General features: G+C 39.7%; 1 protein-coding gene across 3 annotated transcripts in view; it reads right to left on the reverse strand.

The window, feature by feature from the left end:
• Window positions 1–23,026, reverse strand: part of col16a1 (collagen, type XVI, alpha 1) — a 79,569-nt gene that overhangs the window by 46,214 nt on the left and 10,329 nt on the right. For all 3 annotated transcript variants that reach the window (XM_080515982.1, XM_080515983.1, XM_080515981.1), the window contains exons 3-7: window positions 15,905–15,973; window positions 15,707–15,824; window positions 5,021–5,144; window positions 4,001–4,282; window positions 2,056–2,136 (exon numbers count right to left, since the gene is read on the reverse strand). In XM_080515982.1, the coding sequence (XP_080372108.1) occupies window positions 2,056–2,136; window positions 4,001–4,282; window positions 5,021–5,144; window positions 15,707–15,824; window positions 15,905–15,973 (674 nt within the window). The remainder of the gene's footprint in view (window positions 1–2,055; window positions 2,137–4,000; window positions 4,283–5,020; window positions 5,145–15,706; window positions 15,825–15,904; window positions 15,974–23,026) is intronic.

A 23,026-nucleotide genomic window follows, 5' to 3' on the forward strand; every position in this document is an offset into this window, starting at 1 on the left:
GTATAATATAGGGGAGGACAAAGCCTTATAAAGACAAAGAATTTCCTGATGAACAGGAATACGTTTTTAGAGCAAGTGAAAATGTATTTTCACAGTTTCATTTGGAACATGCAGTCAGCTTTAAACCATTTCATTGTGATTTAGATGTTGAACTCTCATCATCAGGGTTTGATTAAAGTTCATGGAATGACATTCTAAAGCAGGGGTGTGAAACATAAGGCCCGGGGGCCCAAACCACCAAACAAATTGTACATATTTCAAAGAAAAAAGTGTTTGTTTATTTGTAGTGATTGTTTGATTTCGTAAACCTTTTGACACTTGTATCAAATATTCTCTGGCACAACAAAGACAAACTTTACATTTTGTATCTGAAGATTATTATGGCACTATTTCAAGATATAATCGGGATGTATGTGGCCCCTGAACTAATATGTGTTTTCCATACAATTAGGATAATTTACGAAAGCAGCCACCCCCCCGCCCCTTTTTTTTTTTAATACCATGCTTGAGCTCTGACATTTTAAAATCTACGGAAGAAGTTTTTCCCTCTCTCAAACCCTCCAGGTTACGATGGGTCTGAGACTTATAATTTGGGATGGCAAGGGGGCCAAAGTGGTTTAGGCAGGTGCACTTTGAGGTGGCTTTAGAGGTAAGCCCCTGGTTGGAGAATGTCAACATGACAAAAGAATCATCGAGGAAGTGGGTGAATCTCCTGTAGGGTGGGCTGTGTCCAAGCAGCCTCTCAAGATGCTGTTCAATCAACAGTTCAAGCTTTTTTTTTTTAAGTGTGTTGCTGTGGCCTTGTGCATGGTTGCTCTTGGAGTTCAAGCTTTTGCTCAATTCAAGTGAATTGCTGCTCTTGGACACAGCCTCGGGTAGCAGTTAGTTAGGTTTTTTTTTTCTTTCTCAGCAGGTAAATAAGGATTTTCGGGCACTGCTGAAGCTCCAAAAGTCTTGTTCGCTTAAAAAAAACTATAATAATAAATACATTTGTTATTTGCAAAAGGCAAATGCATTGCAAATGTATCACAAAACAATTTAGTTTCTGCTTATTGGAGAGTGTGAGAAATGAGCCTTTTTGTGTTAGTCTTGTGTTCATCCCAGTTGAGATTTTGATCTGGCAGCTGCTGAGCTTCTTTTATGAGCTTAATTTTGCTTGATTTATGAAGACAAAATGAATGTTAGACCAACAAATCGCTCACAAATAACCGTGCAAACAGTTGTAAGCACCAAAAATGTAAAGTCATCTGCAAACGTGTCATTTTGTCGTGAAGCATCCATGCAACATATGCGAAGTAGCAATCTGGTATGATACTGGGAGACATTAAAGGATTAACACTAAAATCTCAGACATTTTGTAAATCATCCATTATTACTTGTTGTATGCCAATACCTTTCAGTCAATGGTTCTTTCTCATTGCTACAGTCCCAGTATTAACCACTCATTTATAGGTGCTCGGAAGGTCATATACAGTCATTTTAGTATAGGAAATATTGACACATTCATGATATTAAGTCACATTTGACTCCTTACATTGTTCCATGATTTTCTTTTATACACATGTTGCATTGTGCTTCCATACATTTTAAAATTACAATATAAGTTAACTCTGGGTTTCACCTCAGTGTCAGTCCAACTGGGAGACAACAAGAAAATATTTGCCTCTGACTGCACACTTCATCCTTCTAGATTTCATCCGCTTACCCAGGAAGGATCAATATCACAGTATAAAAATACAGTTGTACAGATCAAACTGATGAGAAAAGATCAAAATTGAGTATACTGTAACCATAATGACTGAGCACTTTCAAAGGCAGTTAGAATATACAATAGTGGTAAGTAGTAGTGGTGGTAAGCTGCACTTTGTTGCTTCTAGTTAATCACCTTCTGTCCAATCCTGTCATTCAGCCATCAAACTTGATCTTCTTACGTCACTCAAGACTCCACATGACATTCAATAATATTGAATGTCAGTGAAGGAAATTATTTAACTCATCGCTAATATTGAGCCATAGTCCACAGTTCCACACAAAGTAATTCGATATGAGTCTCACCCGTGCGCCTGGTATCTCACAACAGGCCTCCTGCATGGCAAGCGTGGGGTCACAATACAGCATCACCTGCTGAATGTCCATCTGCAAAATAGAGAAATAAAGGTTGTTTTTTCTTTCTTTCACATAATAAAATATTCTATAAATCTGCTTCAGTTACTTTACAGTGTATATAAAGTTTAAACAAGGCAATAAACAATGTTGATACGCAATCATTTCCCATTAATATAAAATGTGAGGAAATCACTTTGTCAGGTGCGTGTGTGTGTGTGTGTGTGTGTGTGTGTGTGTGTGTGTGTGTGTGTGTGTGTGTGTGTGTGTGTGTGTGTGTGTGTGTGTGTGTGTGTGCGTGCGTGCGTGCTCGCCTCCTTTCATTAACCAAAGACCTGTGCTGCTTTCTATCTGGGCCAGTTAACAGATGATGAAACTAAGTGTCCAGATTACAGGATCTATTTGTCATTAATAGTCCCAGCACAGTACACACATATACTCTCTGGTAGTCTGCTTACTTTTTTTTTTTTTTTTTTTTTTTAATCATGGCTCAATGAAATTGCCTCACAGAAAACACTTCAGGGGCAAAGCCTTTGGTCTCAAGTGCACACACAAACACACAAACATAAACATAAAACTCCACATGTAGCGAATTAATTATTCTCCAAAAACTTTTCACTCTATCATTTCAGAAGGATAAATGCATCTATAGGGCGTATGGAAAGAAAATAGGTAATTGAAATTCTATATGCCGAGGCTATACTAAATTACGCAATAACACGGTGGCTCAAATGGGAAATCCAGCTCATTCAAAACACTTCAGAAGGGGTTTGTTCTTCACACAGGGAAACAGTAAAGGTCACCATATGTTCAAATGGTAACTTTAGATGACATTTACATTGCAAAGCTTTATCTTGATCAAAGGTTCTTTAACAGTCAAGAAAGAGCCGTCACACACTGCATATTTAATCAAAATTTCACACAGAACCCGAAGCATTTCCTTCTCTTATCCCCAGATCTCTATTGATGCCTACCTTTTCTTTTTTTTTTTTCCCCAAGCATGAAATAGTCTGACGTTTACTGCAATGCCCACAGGTTATCAGGAACTTTAGGCCTCACTTTCATTTTGGATCAAATGGTTCAGGAAAGAAAAAAATAAAAAGTTACCAATAAGAGAATATCTTTCCTGACACAACACTTCCTCTTGTTTCTTGGGGGTTACAGGCCTGTTTCGGACCACTCTATCTCATTGACCGTTGGACACATTTCATTGCTTTGCAAAAGAATTCACAAGGCCCTCAAGAACCCTGTGGTAAACAAGTCCCACCCCCCACCCCCTTTTTTTTTTTTTTGCATATTAACACTGTTTATCTTGATGTTTTCCTTTAATAAAACTCTTAGTTACATTAATGTTATTTGAAGGCCTTAAGAGTCAGAGCACAGCCCAACATCCTAAGAGAGGTCTCCTATCTTTTTTTTTTTTTAATTTTAATAGACCCTGAGAGAAAGAGAAAGCTTCCTACAAACAAATCTGAACAAAATCCAGGACATATTTTTGCTTTTCACTTTATAAAAAAAACAACCAAAAAATACAACTTTGAAACTTTTTTTAAGAATGTTAGCTACACTTTGCTAATGCTCAGGAGTGCTCACTCTAGTTTAACTTCAGGAGAGTGTAGAAACTGAAGGTGTCTGGTGAAGCTTCGTCTGATTATCATGAAGTGTACTTCTTTTTTGCCCCTCTTCCTTTTCCTTGAAGTGTTTTTTGAGCATCAAGCACATTTCCTCAACACAACCTATTGGATTATGTATGTGTACTTGTTGGATTTTGATTTTTTTTCTGTGTATTATCCATCTATCTATCCGTCCATCCAGCCATCCCTTATTGTAGTTAGGGTTAGATAGATGTTTTATACTATTTTACAATCTAAACATCAACATATAATTGCTGTCATACTTGTGCAGGTCCAGCGTCTGAAGCCCGAATACCCAGCAGCGAGTGTCCGTCAGTTGTGACAGCTCCACGGCGCTCCAGGGGCTTGGTCTCGACGGAATTGCAGTCCACGTGGAGTGAGACGGCTCTGTGGTGCACGCTGAGGGCCAACTTGTGCCAGCGCAGGTCCATCAGGGCTTCCACGCCCTCCCCATTGAAAACGCAGCTCACAAGGTCTTCTGCTTGGTCAGCCGATTTGGCCCGAAGGGACAAGGTACCATCAGGGCCATTCAGATCTAGAGAGAGCTGGGATTTCAATAAAAAGGAGAAGAAGAAAAAAAAGGAGGATAAAAGAATGAGAAATTAGATTTTGCACTACTGGAAATCCAACACGGTGTTAAGATAAATCTAGTGTATGACACACTGTCTAGCTTGTGTGTCAGTGGATTCAACAAAGAGTAATATGTATACGTGAACAACTAACAAAGCTGTAGAACACACAACTGAAGATGGGGTAAAGAGGAAGACATATTAATTACACACACTAGCTGTACAGCCAATCAATCACTCCTAATGAGGCAGATTGGCCTCCATCCATCATACACATTGAGTATTTAAATCTAGCCTCAGACTCTCAGTGATTATCGGGACTCTGAGGGACTCCAGTGCTTCATCATGGAACACACATGAATAACAATGAAGGTGAATGAAAGAGGAGAGCGGGAGATGATCGAGGGCAGAGCAACAAAGAGACAGTGAGCGAGGGAGAGGGACGGGAGAGAGGAGCATGGGATGAAATATAGGAGGGGACAAAAGGCATATGGGATGAAAGGGGGAGGGAGAGAATTGAAAAGATGTCACAGGAGAAAAGAAAATCGAAAGGGAAAGTGGATGACGACGCAAAAGAGAGATGAGAAAGAGGCGCAGGGACAAAAAGTGGGATGAATATAAAAGGTGAAAATAAGGAGGGAGAGCAGAGGAGGGAGTACAGCAAGGGAGAGAGAGATATGCAAGAGTGCATTAGCAGAGGAAACACGACTACACCTGTGGGTATCCCTGCTGATCGGATATCTGAAAGAGGTAGACGGTGTTCCTCAGGGTGGCCTTCTTCAACGCCAGGGTGAAGATCAGTGTGAACTCCTCAGGTAGGCCATGAGGGAACACCTGACTGGAAAACAGACATCCAGAAAGGTCAAAAATACACAAAAAACTAAACTAAAAACAGGAAAACATTCGTAGGGAAGCTCCCACAACTCAATGCAGGTAGATCTCAGCTTCTTCTGTTCGGAATTTGTGTCAAAACATAGAAATTATAAACAGGACATTTAAAGCAGCATTGGATATAGTTGTAAGCATATAACTTGGACCAGTTTTAGTTGTTTTGAAAGGAGGATGGGGAACAAGGTTGGAGAAAAAGAGAAGAACGAAATGCTTTCCTAAATTAAGAGAAAATATTGTAGCTGCAGTTATGAGGACAACAAATAAGTATTTATTATTAAGCACATTTCTACCCTATTCCTGTTCAAAGTTAACATTATTTCAGTTCTGTGCTTATAACTCATAGCAAGAAATTACTATATGGAGGTATGGCAGCCACTATATTAGGTATACCTGATCAAATACTTTAAGCAAACGGTTCATTAACCAATCACACGCAACACCTCAAGGTCCCTTGGAATGCAGAAATGGTCAAACTGAGCTGCTGAAGTGCAAAAAAGCAAACTTGATTTGCTTGACTTTAAATGTCACATGGTTGTTGGTTGATGGCTCGGTTGGCAGAGCGGTCAAGAATGGTGAGTGAGCGACGGTCCAGTGAGAATGTCTTGTTGATGCCGATTTTGGGGTAGTACTTCTCGACTTGTTTCAGATAATAGAAAGGCAACATTAAGTTAAGTAGCCTCCCATTACAACCAGGGTATGCAGAAGACCATCCCGGACCACACAACATAACGAACACAAAATCAATGCCCAGTGTTACTCCTATCAGTAAACAAACTGCAGTGACAGTTCACACATGCTCACCAGAATCAGACAATAGAAGGTTGAAAAGACATTGCTTGATTCGATGAGTCTCAATATCTGCTCCAACAAAACATGTTGATGTAAACAAAATAGTGTGACAGACAGTCTGGGAAAGTTTATTTTCTACATGAACTAGTTCAAAGTTCAGTACACAAATTTTAAAATTAACAGTTCATTCATAGTTCATAATTCAGTTCCAAAAATGAAGTAGTTCATAGTTCTTTTTTTTCAATATGTTCCTGCGAGCTATTACCCTCAGAAAACTAGCATTTCCCAATTGATGCCTCCCATTCAGTTACACTCGCAGCCAGCTGCAGCTTCTCCAAAGAATCTCCAAAACATAAAGCTTGAATGGACCTTTTAATGAGGAATTATTAAAACAAAACAAAAAATGGACAGTAGTCCTTAAGGTGGAAAGGAAAACATACCAGACAGGTTCTACAAACAAATTAGAAGTTAAAATAGTAAAACCCTCAAGGAGACCATTGTGAACTGCAGTATATTGTAAACAACAAAGTCCAGAAGATGTGTCGACATAATTATTGTACTAACACAAACATAATCTGAAGTAGGAGCCAGGCTGAGGTAAGAAACTTAAGCTGTACCTCAAAGTGCAACATTCGGAGTGCAAAACATTTAAACACTATTTATCTATGTTACTTTTCAGTTTTTAGTGAATCCAATTTTTCCTTACTTGTTTCACCAAAGAAAAGTTGTAGAACTTGGGTCATAAAAGTGCAATATTCAGCCCATTATTGGCTCGCCATTGCCGTGTCTTTTGATGTTTTAGTTTCTCCACATACCTTGAAGAGCTCGCCGTGTGCTTTAGTTCAATGTGCCATCTCAGGTTTGCTGTTGATGTTGTTGATGTACGGAGTTGCTTCTTGAAACCTCGTGGGCAAAGTTTACACAAAAAGCTAAAATTCTTTCCACCTTGATCATCACTGACCTTTTGAGAAAATTATTTTAAGTAATCATACGAAGATGAAGTATTAGTCGTGGAAGCAGAGTCTGAGGTAGTGCTGCTGTCTTCTATTTGATTTTGCCATGAAACGTTGCATGTTGATGATGCAGACGGGGTGCGACTCTGTGGTGGCTGCTGTTGCCAGATTGGCTGTTTTCCCCCTGACATGTTAAGGCCCATTTGCAGTGTGCTTTAGCCGGATTTTTCGCTGGAAGGCTCTATAAATCTGGCAACCCTCTTAAACAACGTTCAACTGAGAGCGGCGAGCGCCGTTCACAAACGCCACAATGAGTGCATTCATAGTAACGTTCATCTGGCGCGTTCATACAGTACGTTCAGTTCACGTTTGCCCAAAATATGAACAAGTTCACGGACGAGCGTTCGTTCATTGAACTCGTTCAGGCACAACGCTGGTGACAGAGATTTTAAAGACACACTTGATTTTAAAGACACACTTGATACAAGAGAGCCCCCTCTTGTATCAACTGGGCATCAGTCAAACAGTGGTTTTGCTGATGCCCATTCATTTTTGATTGCTCTGCATTAGTGAACATGATGCGAAGTTCAGTGACCTCCAGTCATCAGATCTCATTCCAGTCGAGCATCTTTGGGATACTGTGGAACCAACATTCACATAGTGCAGTGATACACAGCCAGGGTGTACGATACCCCTCATGTTGAACGTGGACATACCATCTACAATATACCCAGTACTTGCAAGGTGTATCTAATTAAGTGGCTGGTGAGCGTGTACTCAACATTAATGAAAGGCTGAGCCTTTATTATTTTCCATTGCTTATGACACCTCACCTTGAAACAATTTATCATTTAATCAATTAGTCAGTTGTAAGACAAATAGTAGACAGCTGGTTTTTTTTTCTTTTGTCATCATTCTTTATCATGTTAATATGTATACACGTATAATAATATACGTGTGTTGATTGAGTATAGACATTTTTTTTTTTCTCTTTCATAAACTAAACAAGAAGTGTTGGCTGTGACTTGTGGGACCCATAAATCTCAACAGAAACAGAAAATGTTAACTTGGACATATTTATTGGCACAAATTGATAATCGAGTCAGTTCCTCGAAACAAAAAGTCATAAATCAGGCTCAACGGTGCTTTGCTTGAAAGTACTAAGCCAAATAACCACCCCACATATAAATATATGAAGAATGGTTTGGGCAGTGGTGTACTGTAGGTGTTGTGGGAAGCTGGATAATGGACAGATTCTTTTGACATTCTTTGGGATGGTTTCTGTTTCTTTTTTGTTTAGTGAAGACAAGACAGATGAGACCAGCTGAAAAGCTGTTGTGGAAAAAAACAAAATCGCTAAGGGCAACAAATTAATCAACGAAGACCTTACAATCCCAGTTTCAGTTTTCTTTTTAAGTCATAATCGCTTTGCAGTTATTAAACTGCTAAGATGCACTGTGGTGTGAAGTGTGTGTGAAGACCTCCACATGTAATAACATCCAGGCCAAAGCAGGCTGCTTTCAGTCTGTACCAAATAAAAAATGCAACACCATTACAAAAGCAAAGGCACAAATAGATAAAATGAATAATTACAAAACACTCACAAAGAAAATCGGTTGTCTGGCTGGTCATGCAACTTACAAAAGTGACTTTACATCCAAAAACATCTGCAACATCTGGGACCCCGAGATGGCACTGTGTGACAACAGAATTCCACTAAAGTGCCACAATAAAAAACCTACATTACTAAGATTAAAATCTATAAAGCAGACAAACTAAATACTAAAATGCATATACAGCAGTAAATGGCAAGTATCACAAAGGATTTGGCGCCTTTGAGAAACTTGTTACAGAAAGTTAGTGTCAGTTTACATGACAACTGTGTTCAAAGCCAGCAAGAATGCAACTTTTTGAAAATCCTCCAACTCCATCTCTGATGAAACGCATATCTTTTCTGAGAGGCAGTTACTGTGCACGCGCACCACAATCACAGTAAATAGTTGGGCTGCACATGCATGAGTAGATTGACAAGAAAAACAATATTCTTCTGGAACTTGATAGTTTTATAGTTGAGTCACCCGGAATAGTAACTTAGTCGTCTGCCCGACTTGCACAAATATTTACATAATGGAAATCCTTTGCCCCAGAACAATCTGATTAATTTAACAAAATTATAACATTTTACTTAGACTTATCATATTATTATCATAACCAAATTCTGTGACTGTAAATTGTCTGTATTTAAGCAGTCATATTATACTGGTATACAGCCAGACTTTTTATACACTGTCGTCAGACGGCAGAGAGATATGCTTACATTTACTTAGACTTGAAACACAATCAGATATCTTCTGAGTTCATCTATCTTTCCTTCGTCTCCTGATGAGAACAGTGACAAAGCCCTCCTGAGTATATTTGTGTGTTTCCACACTGCGTTTTCCTCTGTGAGCATTTCAATATTCTATTTGTGTGTGTGAATGTGTGTCTTTTTCGATGCCTCTTTCGCCCTCCTCCCACATTTTGTGACTGCGGCCAGCAGTGCATTGAGAAGCCCGTGTGCATAACCCCCTGGCATTAATTTTTATAGCAGATACAGTCCGGCAAGCCTCATCCCTCAGTTTTCGGTCAAGGGCATCTAAGCACACAAACACACTGTGCGCCCACAAACATTCTCTCCGCGCCGAAGTGTGTAGATGTGTTGCGAGATGAAGGGTTCACAAACAAGCTGAGTGAAATGCATGCTCACTGAGATGGTAAACACTTTGAAATATTCTCTACAGCTCGATTTCCTTCACTCTCTCTCCCTCTCTCTTTCTGTCTTTGTTTGCATGCACACTCTCTCTCACTAACACACACACACACACACACACACACACACACACACACACACACACACACACACACACACACACACACACACACACACACACACACACACACACACACGTAAACAGAGAAGTGTTGATGCTGGCAGCTGGTTTCCCACTTCTGGAAGTGGGGTGACAGTGATTTATGACTGAGAGAAGATCCAAGGGAAAACATCCAACTACAGGACGTCAAAACAAAGAGTGGATGAGTGGAAGAAGAAGGTGAAGAAGGAAGGAAGAGAGGGAAAAGGAATGATGAAGAGAGACCGGGAGCAAAAGTGAGTTCAGGATATTCTCGTTTCAATATGAAAAATCAAAACGAAAGCGAATATCGCGGATCTGATGGCAGAAAGGGAAAGTGCTGGAAGAAAGAGTAACAGGAACAGAGAGAACGGGAAGAGGGAACAATACTGAAAGCTGAGTTGTTTTGCTGTCGATTAGTGACATGAGCCACAGGGCGCAAAGCCACTCACACAAAGTATTGACTTGTAAGTTGAATTCAAGCTCTTTGAGGAAAAGGAAAAACAAAATACATATCCATTCCAGACTTGCCAATACACAAGATACACACATGCACAGAAACATGTAATGTAAAGATAAATTACTCAGTATTTACCAGACATATTCAGATCCAACTGCTCTCAACTTAGAAAGTTTACTTCAGCTTTTCTTGTTTTAGAAAAAAAAAAACGGGGTCAGAGGAAGCCAGTGAGGCACAAGGGGGGAGGAAATCTAATGCTGAAAAAGCAAATCTCTACTTCAAGATGAGAGTATCACCTGGAGAGCTATACACGCACCCTTACGTTGGGTTGTAACTGTACTAGAATTGATTGCATTCAGCAGAGAGGACCTTCTATCCTTAAATGCATTACACACAAGTAACCAAAAGGAATTTCAAACAGCCACAACCCCGACACATATAAGAAAGCAGCGAGTTTCGAGCTGCGGTGGACGAATGCTGTTACAGCTTGTAACGCTTTCCCGATGGCTATCGTCGTGATATTTGCATTTAAAAGCATACACAAGTTCAAGAAGAGAAAGCACGTTCCAGCCAGCAGCACATACCTTGCAACTATTATCAAAAAAAAAAACTAAACACTATGGATATGAGAATGTTCTATATGGCTGGTGGTGCTCAGCTATGGTTCATATCGCTATTGAATGCATTGACCAAAGTCTTTCTGAAGCCCAAAGCGAAATTTAATTCACTTGTCAAGTCCAAGGTAAAGGGACCACGATAAAGATTAATGGTCTACATCTATTCCCGTGGCTCTGTGAGGCTGTTCTCAGGCACAGCGGAGATTTGACTGCATGTCAGTGTGCTGAAATATGGCCACTGACAATGGAACATACAACATACAGCTTTTTTATTTTTTATTTCAACATGCCAACACTGGCAAAATACCACAATGCAAGTTTAGAAGGAGGAATCACTTGGATCACTTACATAATCCACAAAAAACAAGATTTGAACTTTACTGCCATCGTTCTGATGGTTCACACGTTTCACCCGAAAATCACAAATGTTTTCATGCCAATGCTACAAGAAATATCTGGGAAAATACCAAAGTCATTAGAAGTTATCCTCCGGCTGCATGAATAATGAAACAAAAGTTCTCTACTGCATTTGTCAGTCCATTTGATATAAATCAAGACAGCTGGCTGGGAGCCACATTTTTTCTTCCTGCTGCTTTTTGACATCTTTGTGAAATAGTGTCCTCATTAATGTAAAGCTGAGAATTATGGCAGCATGATGTGATTCATGACGTCACAGTGGCTTTGAACTGTGCTGACTGAAATTTAATCAGTTCATCGTACATGGAGATGGAAATGTGAGCATCCACGTCAAGTGTAAAGACATTCACTGAGACATTTCCACAAATTAAACAAACACAAATTGCCGAAACTTAATCGTTGTCAATCCAGATGCTCACCGGTATATGAGAAACATACATCAAACTATGAAATGGACAGACCACAGACCATTTAGAAACTCATTCTGGTGTTGTTTCATTCATGTTCACTCAACATCTGAGTTCACAAAGTGTTAAACGCACCAAACACAGGGAGTGACCAGCTTCAAAAGCTCTGTATCCTCACAGTTTATCCTGTTTAAAAATTCCTGCTGGTGACAGATGCACTTACTTGTTGGAGTTCACTGATCTCTCAGGGCCCATTCACAACATTACATTTCAAGCCAAAGCACATTGTTTTTGCGTTTTCATTTCAGAAAGGTAATATGTTTACATTGCAACATTTTGAAAAGAAAGACCATTTACACATAAATGTTAGAAACAGTGTAGTTTTCATGTCGGGCCACTAGTTGGTGCTGCTGTTTGTTTTTGCAATGAAAGCACACACACACATGCACACAGAAAACAATATGCTATAAACAGTAACAGTAGTGAGTACACACGTTTGTATGGCGAGAGAGACACATTAGCAATTACTAATACTGTATTTTTGTGGGGTGAAATCCTCAATCTTCTATCCACATTCATTCAGTGAAAGTCACTTTTATTTCTCTGCTAAACATTTATTTTATTAGTCTGCCGCATTCATGATCTTTTATGTTTCTTTAATAGTGGCAGGTTTTACAGGCATCACAGCCTTGACCTTTGCACTTTATCTTAAATTGCTATTAGTGCTGTCTTTTTAATATAATACATTCTACAGTTGCAACTCCTGCATAGTTACTTTGAATTGCATAAACAAGCTGTGAATTTTATCTCCAATTCTGTGATTAAAGGTGTCAAATTTCTTAAATGCTTACTAGTTTCATCATTAAAAAAAATAAAAAATAAATCTTGGCATTGTGCCATGGCATTGCGAAATTGCTTCTACGACACTGTAGCTGCACAAAAAAGAGAACAGGCCCAAAGCAATCAATCCCATTTTGATGAAATTAAAATCCATGTGACCAACTGTGACTGGTGCCCATTTCACTGTCAGTTGAAAACTGAGAGAGGCGAGAGAAAAGTAGCTTCATCTGGCTGTCACTCATTTGCGTTAGCTTGGATTAGCCGAATGGATTAGCCCTGATACAAAGCAAAACGCTGCTTTCCAATTACCGCACACGCGTCTCATACTTCAGTCAACCTCACTGGCGATGAATTAAAACACCGCTTGACTGACAGGAAGCCTGTGCCTGGACTGAGGCCATTTATATTAATAGGTTTCTTGCAAATACAGAATTTGTTCTCATACAGGAAAAAGAGCGTGAAATCTTATGTAAAATGTTCCAACACAATATCAACATGAATATGCTCATAGTAAAGCGACATGCACTGTATTCATAAGACACTGCTCAATTGTATGCAAATAGGCTGCACCTTCCACTGAGCGAGTTTGTGGGTACGTTTTCTTAATATGGAAGATGATCTGACTCAAAGGAAAATCTATAAGAAAAAAAAACCCAAAACAAAACACAAGGATAAAAGAGATTAGGAACAGAAGTCAAGACTTAACAAGTAGAAAAGAGAAAATATCCTAAAATTAAGTGTGCAAATAAAAGTAGTGTGGAGCTAGCCATGAAACTAACCACAATATGAGCAGCGTCTCTGCTGCAGCTTAAGTAGATTTGAACCTTGAAAAATATAAAGAACATGAATATAAGATTCTGTTTACACAATATTTCAAGTGACAACGCGTTGTTTTTGCATTTTCATGTCAGAAATGTTTTGAAAATGTAGTTTTTAATGAAATTACACATACATGAGCACAGGGAACAACACAATAACAATGGAGACGATATAGATATTTGTCCGAGGAGAATTTGGACTGGGAGCTATTTCACTTTGAAGGCTGCCATTGTCGTTTTTGTCTATCTACATATGTGCAGAAGAAGTTTTTACTACGACTGTAGTGTGCATGCGCAGTGGCAGTGTTTCAGAAAATACAGGGTAATTTTCCCCATTTCCAAGGAGACGGAGTCTGAGCCTTTTAGAAAATGTCCACCTTGGGCGAGCTGTTTTCAAAAGGTTGTCATGTAATCAGACATCCAAAACACAATAACAGTTTTACATTTTCATTTGAAAAAGTAGGGTCCAAATCATATGAACATATATTTCCTAGATTTTGCAAGTCAAGGCAAGGCAAATTTCATTTATAGAGCACCATTCAGACACAGGGCAATTCCCAGATTGTTATCGGATACAAATGTTCCATATTAATAAACTCTATGTTACTTTGCATTTATGTCAGGTACGAGTCTGCAACATCAAGGTTGTGGCCCTTTTTTAAACATACAAACTCTCAGTAAATCAGGTCGTTTATGCAGAAATCGTGAACAGCAAACAGCATTATGGCAAATGTAAACCCTTAACCCTCTTGTCCCTCAATTGTTTCCAGCAAACATCAAGAACCCTTTCACACCATATATAAGCAGGATGAAGCAAGTAAAATCCAAATAATGAAAGAGTGGGAGAATTCCCAGAACAGACGTCAATAGCAATCTGATTTCATCTACTTATCTGTGAGACATGAAGGCAAGTGAGCAAAAGGCAGACACAAAAAAAGCAAACATCTCCTCAAATTATAAGTCATTTATTGAAGACATGAGTGCTAAGCATGGAGAGAGGCAGAATGAAAGGCAATCCAACAGGCAAGGCTGATGTGCTAACATTGATTATTCTCTGTCTCTGTTAAAAAGAAGTCACTCAGGTAACGTTGCTCTGTGATAAAACTGACAGCAAAGCTCAGAGCCGCATCAAAATTTCAATAAACGCTGCGCCCTGACATAATCCCAAACCAGCAATACAGAGGAGATTCAGCATGGTGTTCCCATCCTCTGTATGGTTGGAGGCAAAACAAAAACATCTTGGATTTGCCTCTTTGCCTCCAAAGATGATTTCTTGAGAAGTGACAGTTTGATTTTTTTTTTCTTTTCAGCGTTTCTTCCCTCTTTTCATAAGAACGACTGCTCTCTAAGCCTGTGACAAACAATCTATGTGACACTTTTAGAACAAAATGTTTCAAGTGAATAGAGTGTTTTGTAGACAGATTTATTGGGCCTTCAAGCGAGCGGAGCTCACGGCTCACAGCGCTGGACAGAGTGATAAAATACTTCGGTGTGACCCAATTGGCAAGTTCTGAAAAACTGCTTTATCGGTGGGCCAAAAGAAGCTCAGTCCTGTGAAAGCTCGCTGTAATTCACAAGAACTCAGAGAAAACAAACAGTCAGCACCTGCCCGTTATTAACATCTGCTACACAAAACGGCTTATTTAAACTGCATCATGTCTGCAGTTTGCACAGACTCAGTGCGTGGTTTACTGGGATAAGTTCGCAGGAACCTTTTCCCCCACCACCAAGCTTTTGAGAATGCAGCTAATAAACAAATGCTTTTGTTTTGTTTTGTTTTGTTTTGCTTCTGGCATCTGCATCGTGTCTCCAATTAAAATCTCACTCCTGTTGCTTCTATTCAGCTAAATAAGTCAGACGCTTCATTATGAAAAGTTGTTAACGATAACCGTTTGTGGTCACGGCCAGAAACCAACAGCGGTACAGTTCGGCGTCAGTGTCAGTGGTGAGGGAAATGAAGTGGTATTTCTGGAAATGCAATCACCAGTTGACCTGTGGTTTACAGCTTGCCAAGTGTCTGCTTTTTTTTTTCCTTTTTTTTTTAAAAATGCAACAGCCATTGGAAAGCGCTGACATGCAGTGCGAGGGTTCAGAGGCTGGATCGCCGGAGGGCTTTCAGTCTCTCTGCCACCGTCTTGTTCAGGCATGGCATGAAAAGAGAGCGTCTTGTCGACATAGGCCTTTAGAAAAAGCTGAAAATCCTGCAGAATATTCGTTTCATTTCTGCACTCCTCTCCACCCCGAAGCCATGCGCAGTGTGCTCGTGCAAGATGTGTTTGTCTGGAGGTGGCGGGGAGAAAGGGAAAAGGGCGAAACTCACTCCGTAGGTTGGAGGAGCGCCGTCTTGCCCAGGCGAAGGATGACGGATCCTCGAGGGTTGCGGATCTTCTTGACATCTGTATTCTTGAGCAGGGAGAATCGCCTCACCAGATTAAAGCCTGGTAAGAAAAGGCATATTCATCAGCACCCACGTGAATAAAACTCTGAAAAAGACGCACGTATGAGCATCTCTTTTCACCTGTGATATTGTCCCTGGCCGTCTGGGGAAACTTCCAATCATCCACTTGTAAGGATGGGCAAAGGGCATCTGTGGGAAATCAAAAGAAAAGTGGCTGTGTGAGAAACACAAACCTATTATAATTCAAACATTATTGAAGCAACCTCTGGTGCGCGCTTGTGAGTGAAACTGTCAGTTTGTGTGAGATAAAAGTACCAACATCAAACATATATATGCATTTGACAGCGGCAGAAATATTGATCTGGAAGAAAGAGAAAGAGAGCGTGTGGTAGGGGGGGGGAAGAAAAAAAAGGAAAAAAAAACAGCGAGCAAGATGAAATGAGGGCAAAGCTGTGCAGAGTGGAACACAGCCCCGTCTGACAAGATGTCTCACACCAAGCTTGTCTGTCGCAGTAGCCTCTGTTTGATGGATATGTTCTCACCCTGTCAGGGGAGGTTGCGGAGAAAAGTGCTGCCTGTCAGAGCACCGAGCCTGGATGCAGGCGGGTTGTGCGAAATGTGTGGGGAAACCGGGCTACCACAGGTAGACCCTGTGAATCACTGTGATCCACAGTTAATTGATCTCTTTGGGGCCAAGAACTATGTCCCCCAAGCAATATGTTCTAGTGGGTACAGTTTTTCAAAAAGTTTGAGCCTGGATTATCCAAAAACATAAAGTTTAGTCTGTTGAAGGCAAATCCAACTTTTTTTCCCCCGAATAAAGTGTCATACATTAGATTAGATTACAAGAGGTATATTAAAAACAATGATTCATGCAGTTCTGAATTCTGAAGGGACTTACAAAACATGTTTGACCTGTAAAATGAGGATAAGGTAGCTGATACAGTTGAGAAAATAGCTTGTTATATATGGAAAGAAATTAAGTTTCAAAACCACTACTTTTTTCCTCCCATTATCCACTTTTTTAACAGTTTTATCCATCTTAATGCAATTTTGGTAAAATAGAGAAAGTTTTAGCTTATTTACTTTTTCAAAATCTTTGCAGATTTTTGTTATTGCCCTTTCTAGCTATTTTATCTCTTTTTCGACATTCCTCTTTGTTTTAGCTGTTATACAGCCTTCAACATAACTTTTTTGTGATTTCTCTTCACATATCAAATGTGTATAAACCAGCATTATTTGTAGTTAAAATAAATGTGTCTGCCTTTGTTGAATGAAACTTAATTTCTGTCTGACACTGACACTCTTTATTTGGACTTCATCATAGTTAGCATTTGGAAATGAATTTATCAACTATTAACAACAATTTTTCATGAGCCACATTGTGACTCTGCATTTTCAGTTTGTTTTACAAATTAAGTCTTTAGAAGGCATTGTTAAACCCATTTTCTTTCTCATTTTTATTCCAAAATTTGACAAAAGGATGAATGCAATTTTCAAAAACACTCATCCCAAATGTGTTCCGTGCTGTGTAGAGGACAATAGGTGATGCTTAACAACTTTCCTTTTTCTTTAATGAAACAGCTTGTTTTCATTCAAAGGAATGGTAAATGACAGCTTCTTGAATGGTTGATAACAAAACTCAGTCTGTATCATCAACTACCTCAAATCAGTCCATCACTTCCACCAAATCAATAAATGGTAAATGGATTTAACTTATTTAACTTATTTAGCTGCTTAAGCAGTTAACACACTTAACATCATTAGTTACATTCACGCAAAAATGAAAAATTTTAAGTTGTGGTGTTTTAGTCAATACTCCCTAACCCGAGACCGAGTCAACACAAAGACCAAAGCTTCCCAAGACCAAGACCTTGAAATTGTAGTCTCGAGTACTACAGCACTACTTATACAATCATTAATACAACTGAATATCACTGAATGCACATGAAAAGTAAACACATAAGCTACCAGGAATAACGTTAGCAGAGCTGTCCATAAACTCAAACATGAACTTCCACAAGTGTTTGGCCCCTCCTCAATGCAAAATCCCCTCAGGTGGAAGACGACAAGAGGTTTTGTTGCATGCAATGCCCATTTCAAATCCTCCCACACCAGTTAAATGTTAATCATATCCACTGCACTATCCTATAACCTTTTTTTTCCTCCTTCCTAAACCATTCCTTAGCGGATTTGCTTGTGTGCGTCTTGTTGAAAGGTCCACTTCCATTTCGGCTTCAGCTGCCAGATAGATGCCTTTACATTATCTTCAAGCAGTGTTTTAATACGATGTCGAGTTCATATGTATGCTGCCCAGTCCCCTGGGCGGTAAAACAAGCCCGAACCAGAACATTTCCCTCATCATGCCTCACAGCTGGCATGAGGTTGTTCTCCTAAAAAAATGTCTCTGGTGTGTGCCAGAATGATCTATTGTTATTGAGACCAAACAGCTCAAATGGTTGAACCAACACCCATTATTCGAAATCTGTGATTTCTTTTTTCCTCAAGGCAATTTTTGGGGATAGAAAACAACAGCAGATGAAATGTGTGCATTGTCTATATGACTGTTGACCCATGAGCCTTGACAATGACATGATGGCAATTGTGGCAAACCTGGCAAAGATTATACAATAGAATAACACCAAATATGAAAGCACTGTATAAGATATAGAGTTAGACTGGAGGGCACTACGAATTCAAGTTTATGAGGAGATTGAAACTGCCAGGGAAGAAAGTCTGATGGGTGAGCTCTCTTTTTTGAAAGGGTTGGTTATGTCTTCTCAAAGAAATAGTGTGAGCACTGCAAGGATAGAGGCCATATAGTTACATAGTGCCATTGTTGCAAAGCTTTATCGAAGCTGGAATTAATACCAATAATGTAAAAGTCGAAAAACCCAAGATACTTAACGAAATAATAGTACCCAGATGACTTTAATCAAGAGCAAGAGATTTAATTTTAAGGATTCCAGCTCAAGAAAAATAATTACTTTTTTTTTTTCTTATTATCAAGATCGTGGCTGACATCACACAATCTCAGATCATCTGGCTTCGAAATATGAAGACAGTGTTTCAAAGCAAAGCACATTTCCGCCTGTCTGCCTGCATCGTTTTTCACTCTTAGTGGAAAAGAGGTGTCAAGCGGCGAAGCTCCGGTGAGCTTCAAGAGACATGAGAGGAAAAATTAGAAAGCCTGCATGAATTGTATGCATCTTCACAACAGATATGGTGGAGAAATTGCCAAGTTTATAGTCTTGCGAGCCCTTTGATACTCTCCCCAACTTGTGTCTCCCCTTGCGAACTCAGTCATCCATATTGCATTTACACCCCAACTGGCCTATTCACATCTGCTAACTCGGCTCGGTTCAATGTGCAGCCTCACAAAAACACAAATGCCAAGAAGTTGTCTTCGTATCTCCCATCACAGACCTTTTTGAAGTCTGGATACGGTACGATCTACCCTTCCTCGCTGCTTATCCTGCTTTTTTTTCCCCCTCTTCCCATCTCCTTTTCTTTGTGGGGTTTGTCATCATCACCCCATCTCCATCAGAAACCAGATGAAGGCTTTCTGCAGAGTGGAGAGATCCTGGCTGCAGGGAGGTGGGCAGCACAAAGAAAAGTTCAGCAGCACAGGAGAGGAAACGATCGAGGGGGAGATAGAGGGGGAAGTTGGACAAACACAAAAGAGCAGAGAGGAGGAAAGTGAAAAATAAAAGGTAATGGGAGGCATTGCGTGCCACTTGAGGAAAAGCAACCTGCTCGAAAGACCTACACAGGCACTCTTGAGGTTTTACCGTTCTTACACAAGGTAATGCCAAGCATGGCTGATTACACTCTATCTTTGGAGAGATAAATTAAGGTTGAAGAGGCATCTTTTGCTCAAACTTAGCTCACCTTATATTGTTCTCAGCCACCTTACCTTTTACCATCTTCAGCAATAAGGTAATTCAGTAAAAAGAAAGCTGAAAGTACAATTACAAAAACACACATTTTCAAGCCTAAAGCTTTAAAAGGAAACACAACAATTTCATTTGAGAGTAAACAACCTATCACATAATCAATGCTATTCAATGTTTAGAAACCGAATTACCTTGTTCACCTATGAGAGGGAACTCACGGAAATCTTCATTAAAGTCATTAAAGGATAGTTAAAGACCATAAAGCCTTGTTAAAAGTGCTGTTAAATACCCTTTATGCCATACTATAGTCTGTTAAAAATGACCAAAATTTTCACTGTAATTTGTACCTTAAAATATTTTGAGTTGGATACCTTTCTGTAAAAAAAATGGCTATGCACATTAAGACCACTGTCCCAATATGTCTTGTATTAAAAACACAAAAACATGCACAGAGAACAATACGCTATAAAGATTAACTATGGCAACATTTGTATGGACAGACCTGGACGATGGATTGCTATTATGGGTGAACATGTTGTAATCTCCAATTATTACTTTTGAAGAAGCAGGAAGTTATGACAAATGACTACATTTAGAAACAGGAAGTCACTAAATTTGATCACCAGTCTTATAAAGGGTTCACTTAAAAAATAATGAGGCTTGAAAATGCGGACAATTTTATCAGAGGAGGGTGCTGCCAGTAATGAAAATGTAATTTGTTTAAGTTCAGTGGTACTTCATACGACTAATCATCCTCACACCGAGAAAAGGTTTAGTGATAATAAAAGTAGGTTATAATGAAAAACTGCAATCACTAAATTGTTTTCTGTTTTCTTAAAATAAGGTGCCCGAGGTGTTGCAGACCTTTACCTTTTAACACTAAATCAAGTTCATTGTGACGTGCTACATTTTTGAGAAATTCATTACAGGCATACTAGAAATGTCACACTTATTTAAATGAGCTACAGTCCTACTCCAATCTGCCCCTGAACTCATCTGACCCATGAAGTGATTATACATTGTTTCCTACCAATCTGCAATGCTCATATCATACTTACTGTAGCCACCAGAGGCCACTGTTTGTCGAATTACAGTTTCAGTAACTGCAGTTGGGCTTTATTCTTCCATAACGATGTAACTGACAGAAATGAAACACTGCTATTCACGTGCAATATAGCTTCACTTCCAGGCTATAGTGAATAGTAGCAAAGCTCCTGGACCAGGTTGATGAGCCATTTCTTTGCCACAGAGGTTTAGAAGTTGCACCGCTATGTTTCTGCAGCATCTCCACAAAGACGAACCAAACACCGGCTTTCACATGTTTTTCCATTCATGTCTTAGCTTCCAAAGGTTCCCCCACATGCACTTAAAAGATTAAATTACAACCAGAAAATTTGCCACTAGACGTCGCTGAATCCAATCGTCGTTGAGAATGCTTTATGAAGTTAAAACGGCGTGCTGACTTGCTAAAGTGTCAGACTTTTGATGAAGCTCATTAGAGAAAATAAACTAATCCAGCAGAACTCCGAGGTTGGATGATATATTAGTGGACTGCTGTGTACTCAGGAACTCTAGCGGTTTGGCAGAGGACAGTGCGTAACTTGAACCCCATTTCCTCTCATGCTGTGATCAAAGGAAGGCTTTTGCTTGTTGACAAGCTAATTAGCACAAAGTATGAGTGCCACTCCAGGATCCTGCTAGTAACTGCATGTAGCCTTAAAGAGATTGGATGGTTTTGGCCGGGTCCACTCTCTCTTTGAGGGGTTGGTGTTTAAGTCTTGCCAAAGCAGGTAATGATACTACACTGGCAGTCGTGCAGCAGTCTGCTGCGAGTGCTTCCCAAAGTCTCCACCTTGCCAAAGATTTTAAAAAATCCAGGACATTTAGGGTCTTTAGTTAAGTAAGATGCTACTTTTTGATGTTTGTACACTGACACTTAGCTTGGAGAGTATTCAAGTAAAAAGGATTTTTTTAAATGCACAATACAGAGTAAAAGACATCCTGTACTTGGCCTTGGATAAGACATGCAGTCATACCACACAAGCATTAACTGGGGCACAGAAACATTGCTGCATGTGCATTATGCACTCAACTCTTGCTGACCTACTGTAATATCCTTAACCAAAATAAGTTGTAAGTGACCTTTCTAGCTTTTGTAAGTCATATTTAACAAACTTCGGAAGGTTAGAGTAGCAAAGGCCCCATCTAATACTGTGTTCTTGCAGTCAGGCCTGAGTTTTAATTTCTTTTTTTTCGCGGCCCCCGAAGATTCAGCAGTGTTCTCATTACAAGGAAGAGGTCCAAAGTCTACACACTGTGTCAGAGAGTGTGTTGCTTCATGGTTTGTAATAAGAGAGGATACGGCATTATTGAATGTGCTTCTCGATGTGGCATTCCAAGATAATTGGACCAGGCTGCTGATCAGCAGAAAGTCGGACTCTTGGGGAGAGTCTTCCAAGTCCGGAAACTTTCAAAAACTCGCAACATATGGGACAGAGTGAGGCATGCTGGGTGATGCAGATGATGATTCAGTGCAATAACTACAGCCTACATTAAATGTGGGGGAAAAGAAGAAAAACGGAGAAGATGATAAGGAGAGACTGAGGGAGAGGGGGGAAATGTGTGTTTCTTAGTCACCCTGTCGGGCGTATGAGACAGACAAGAGAGAACATTCCTTCTATTTTTTTTTCCCAGAGATAAAATTGCAGTACAGAGGAGTGGAAAAACTTAAAACACAGCACTTCGGGGGGATGAGCTCACTCATTTTCCCCTTGTAGGCCTCTGGCTCACTTTCAATATGCTCACACACGCATACAAACTTACTCATGACACAGAGGCTTTGCAACTCCAATAAATTTGGCCAAATAACACTATATTCCTTGACATAATGTCTGCTATTTTCAGTGTATGTTCGTTTGAATGTTTGCCCCTAAGACAAGGGTGAACACTGCCTAAAACAGTACTTGCTTTCCTGTAAGTGAAGAACATGGAACATTTGTTTCCAGTATTCTTAAGTAGTGATGTGCCTACATGTGTCACCAACTGGTCAATTTCATGCCTCAAACAATATTGACTTGAGATCCTCTACTGAATCTGTCAATACTGAACTAATGGGGTTTTAGAGTTTTCATGCATGTGACAAGTTTGAATGTTTATGGCTCATTTACAGCCCTCTATAAAGGAGAGACATGATGGTTGAGCACCCATTATTGAAGCCTTAAAACAAGGGTGTCAAACTAATTCTACTTCAGCCACATGCAGCGCAAATTGATCTCAAGTGTGCCGGACCAGCAAATAATAGCACTATAATCTATAAATAACTAGAACTCTAAATCTTTGTCTTGTT

Source organism: Blennius ocellaris (assembly GCF_963422515.1).
Source record: "Blennius ocellaris genome assembly, chromosome: 20".
In the NCBI taxonomy this organism is placed as follows: domain Eukaryota; kingdom Metazoa; phylum Chordata; class Actinopteri; order Blenniiformes; family Blenniidae; genus Blennius; species Blennius ocellaris.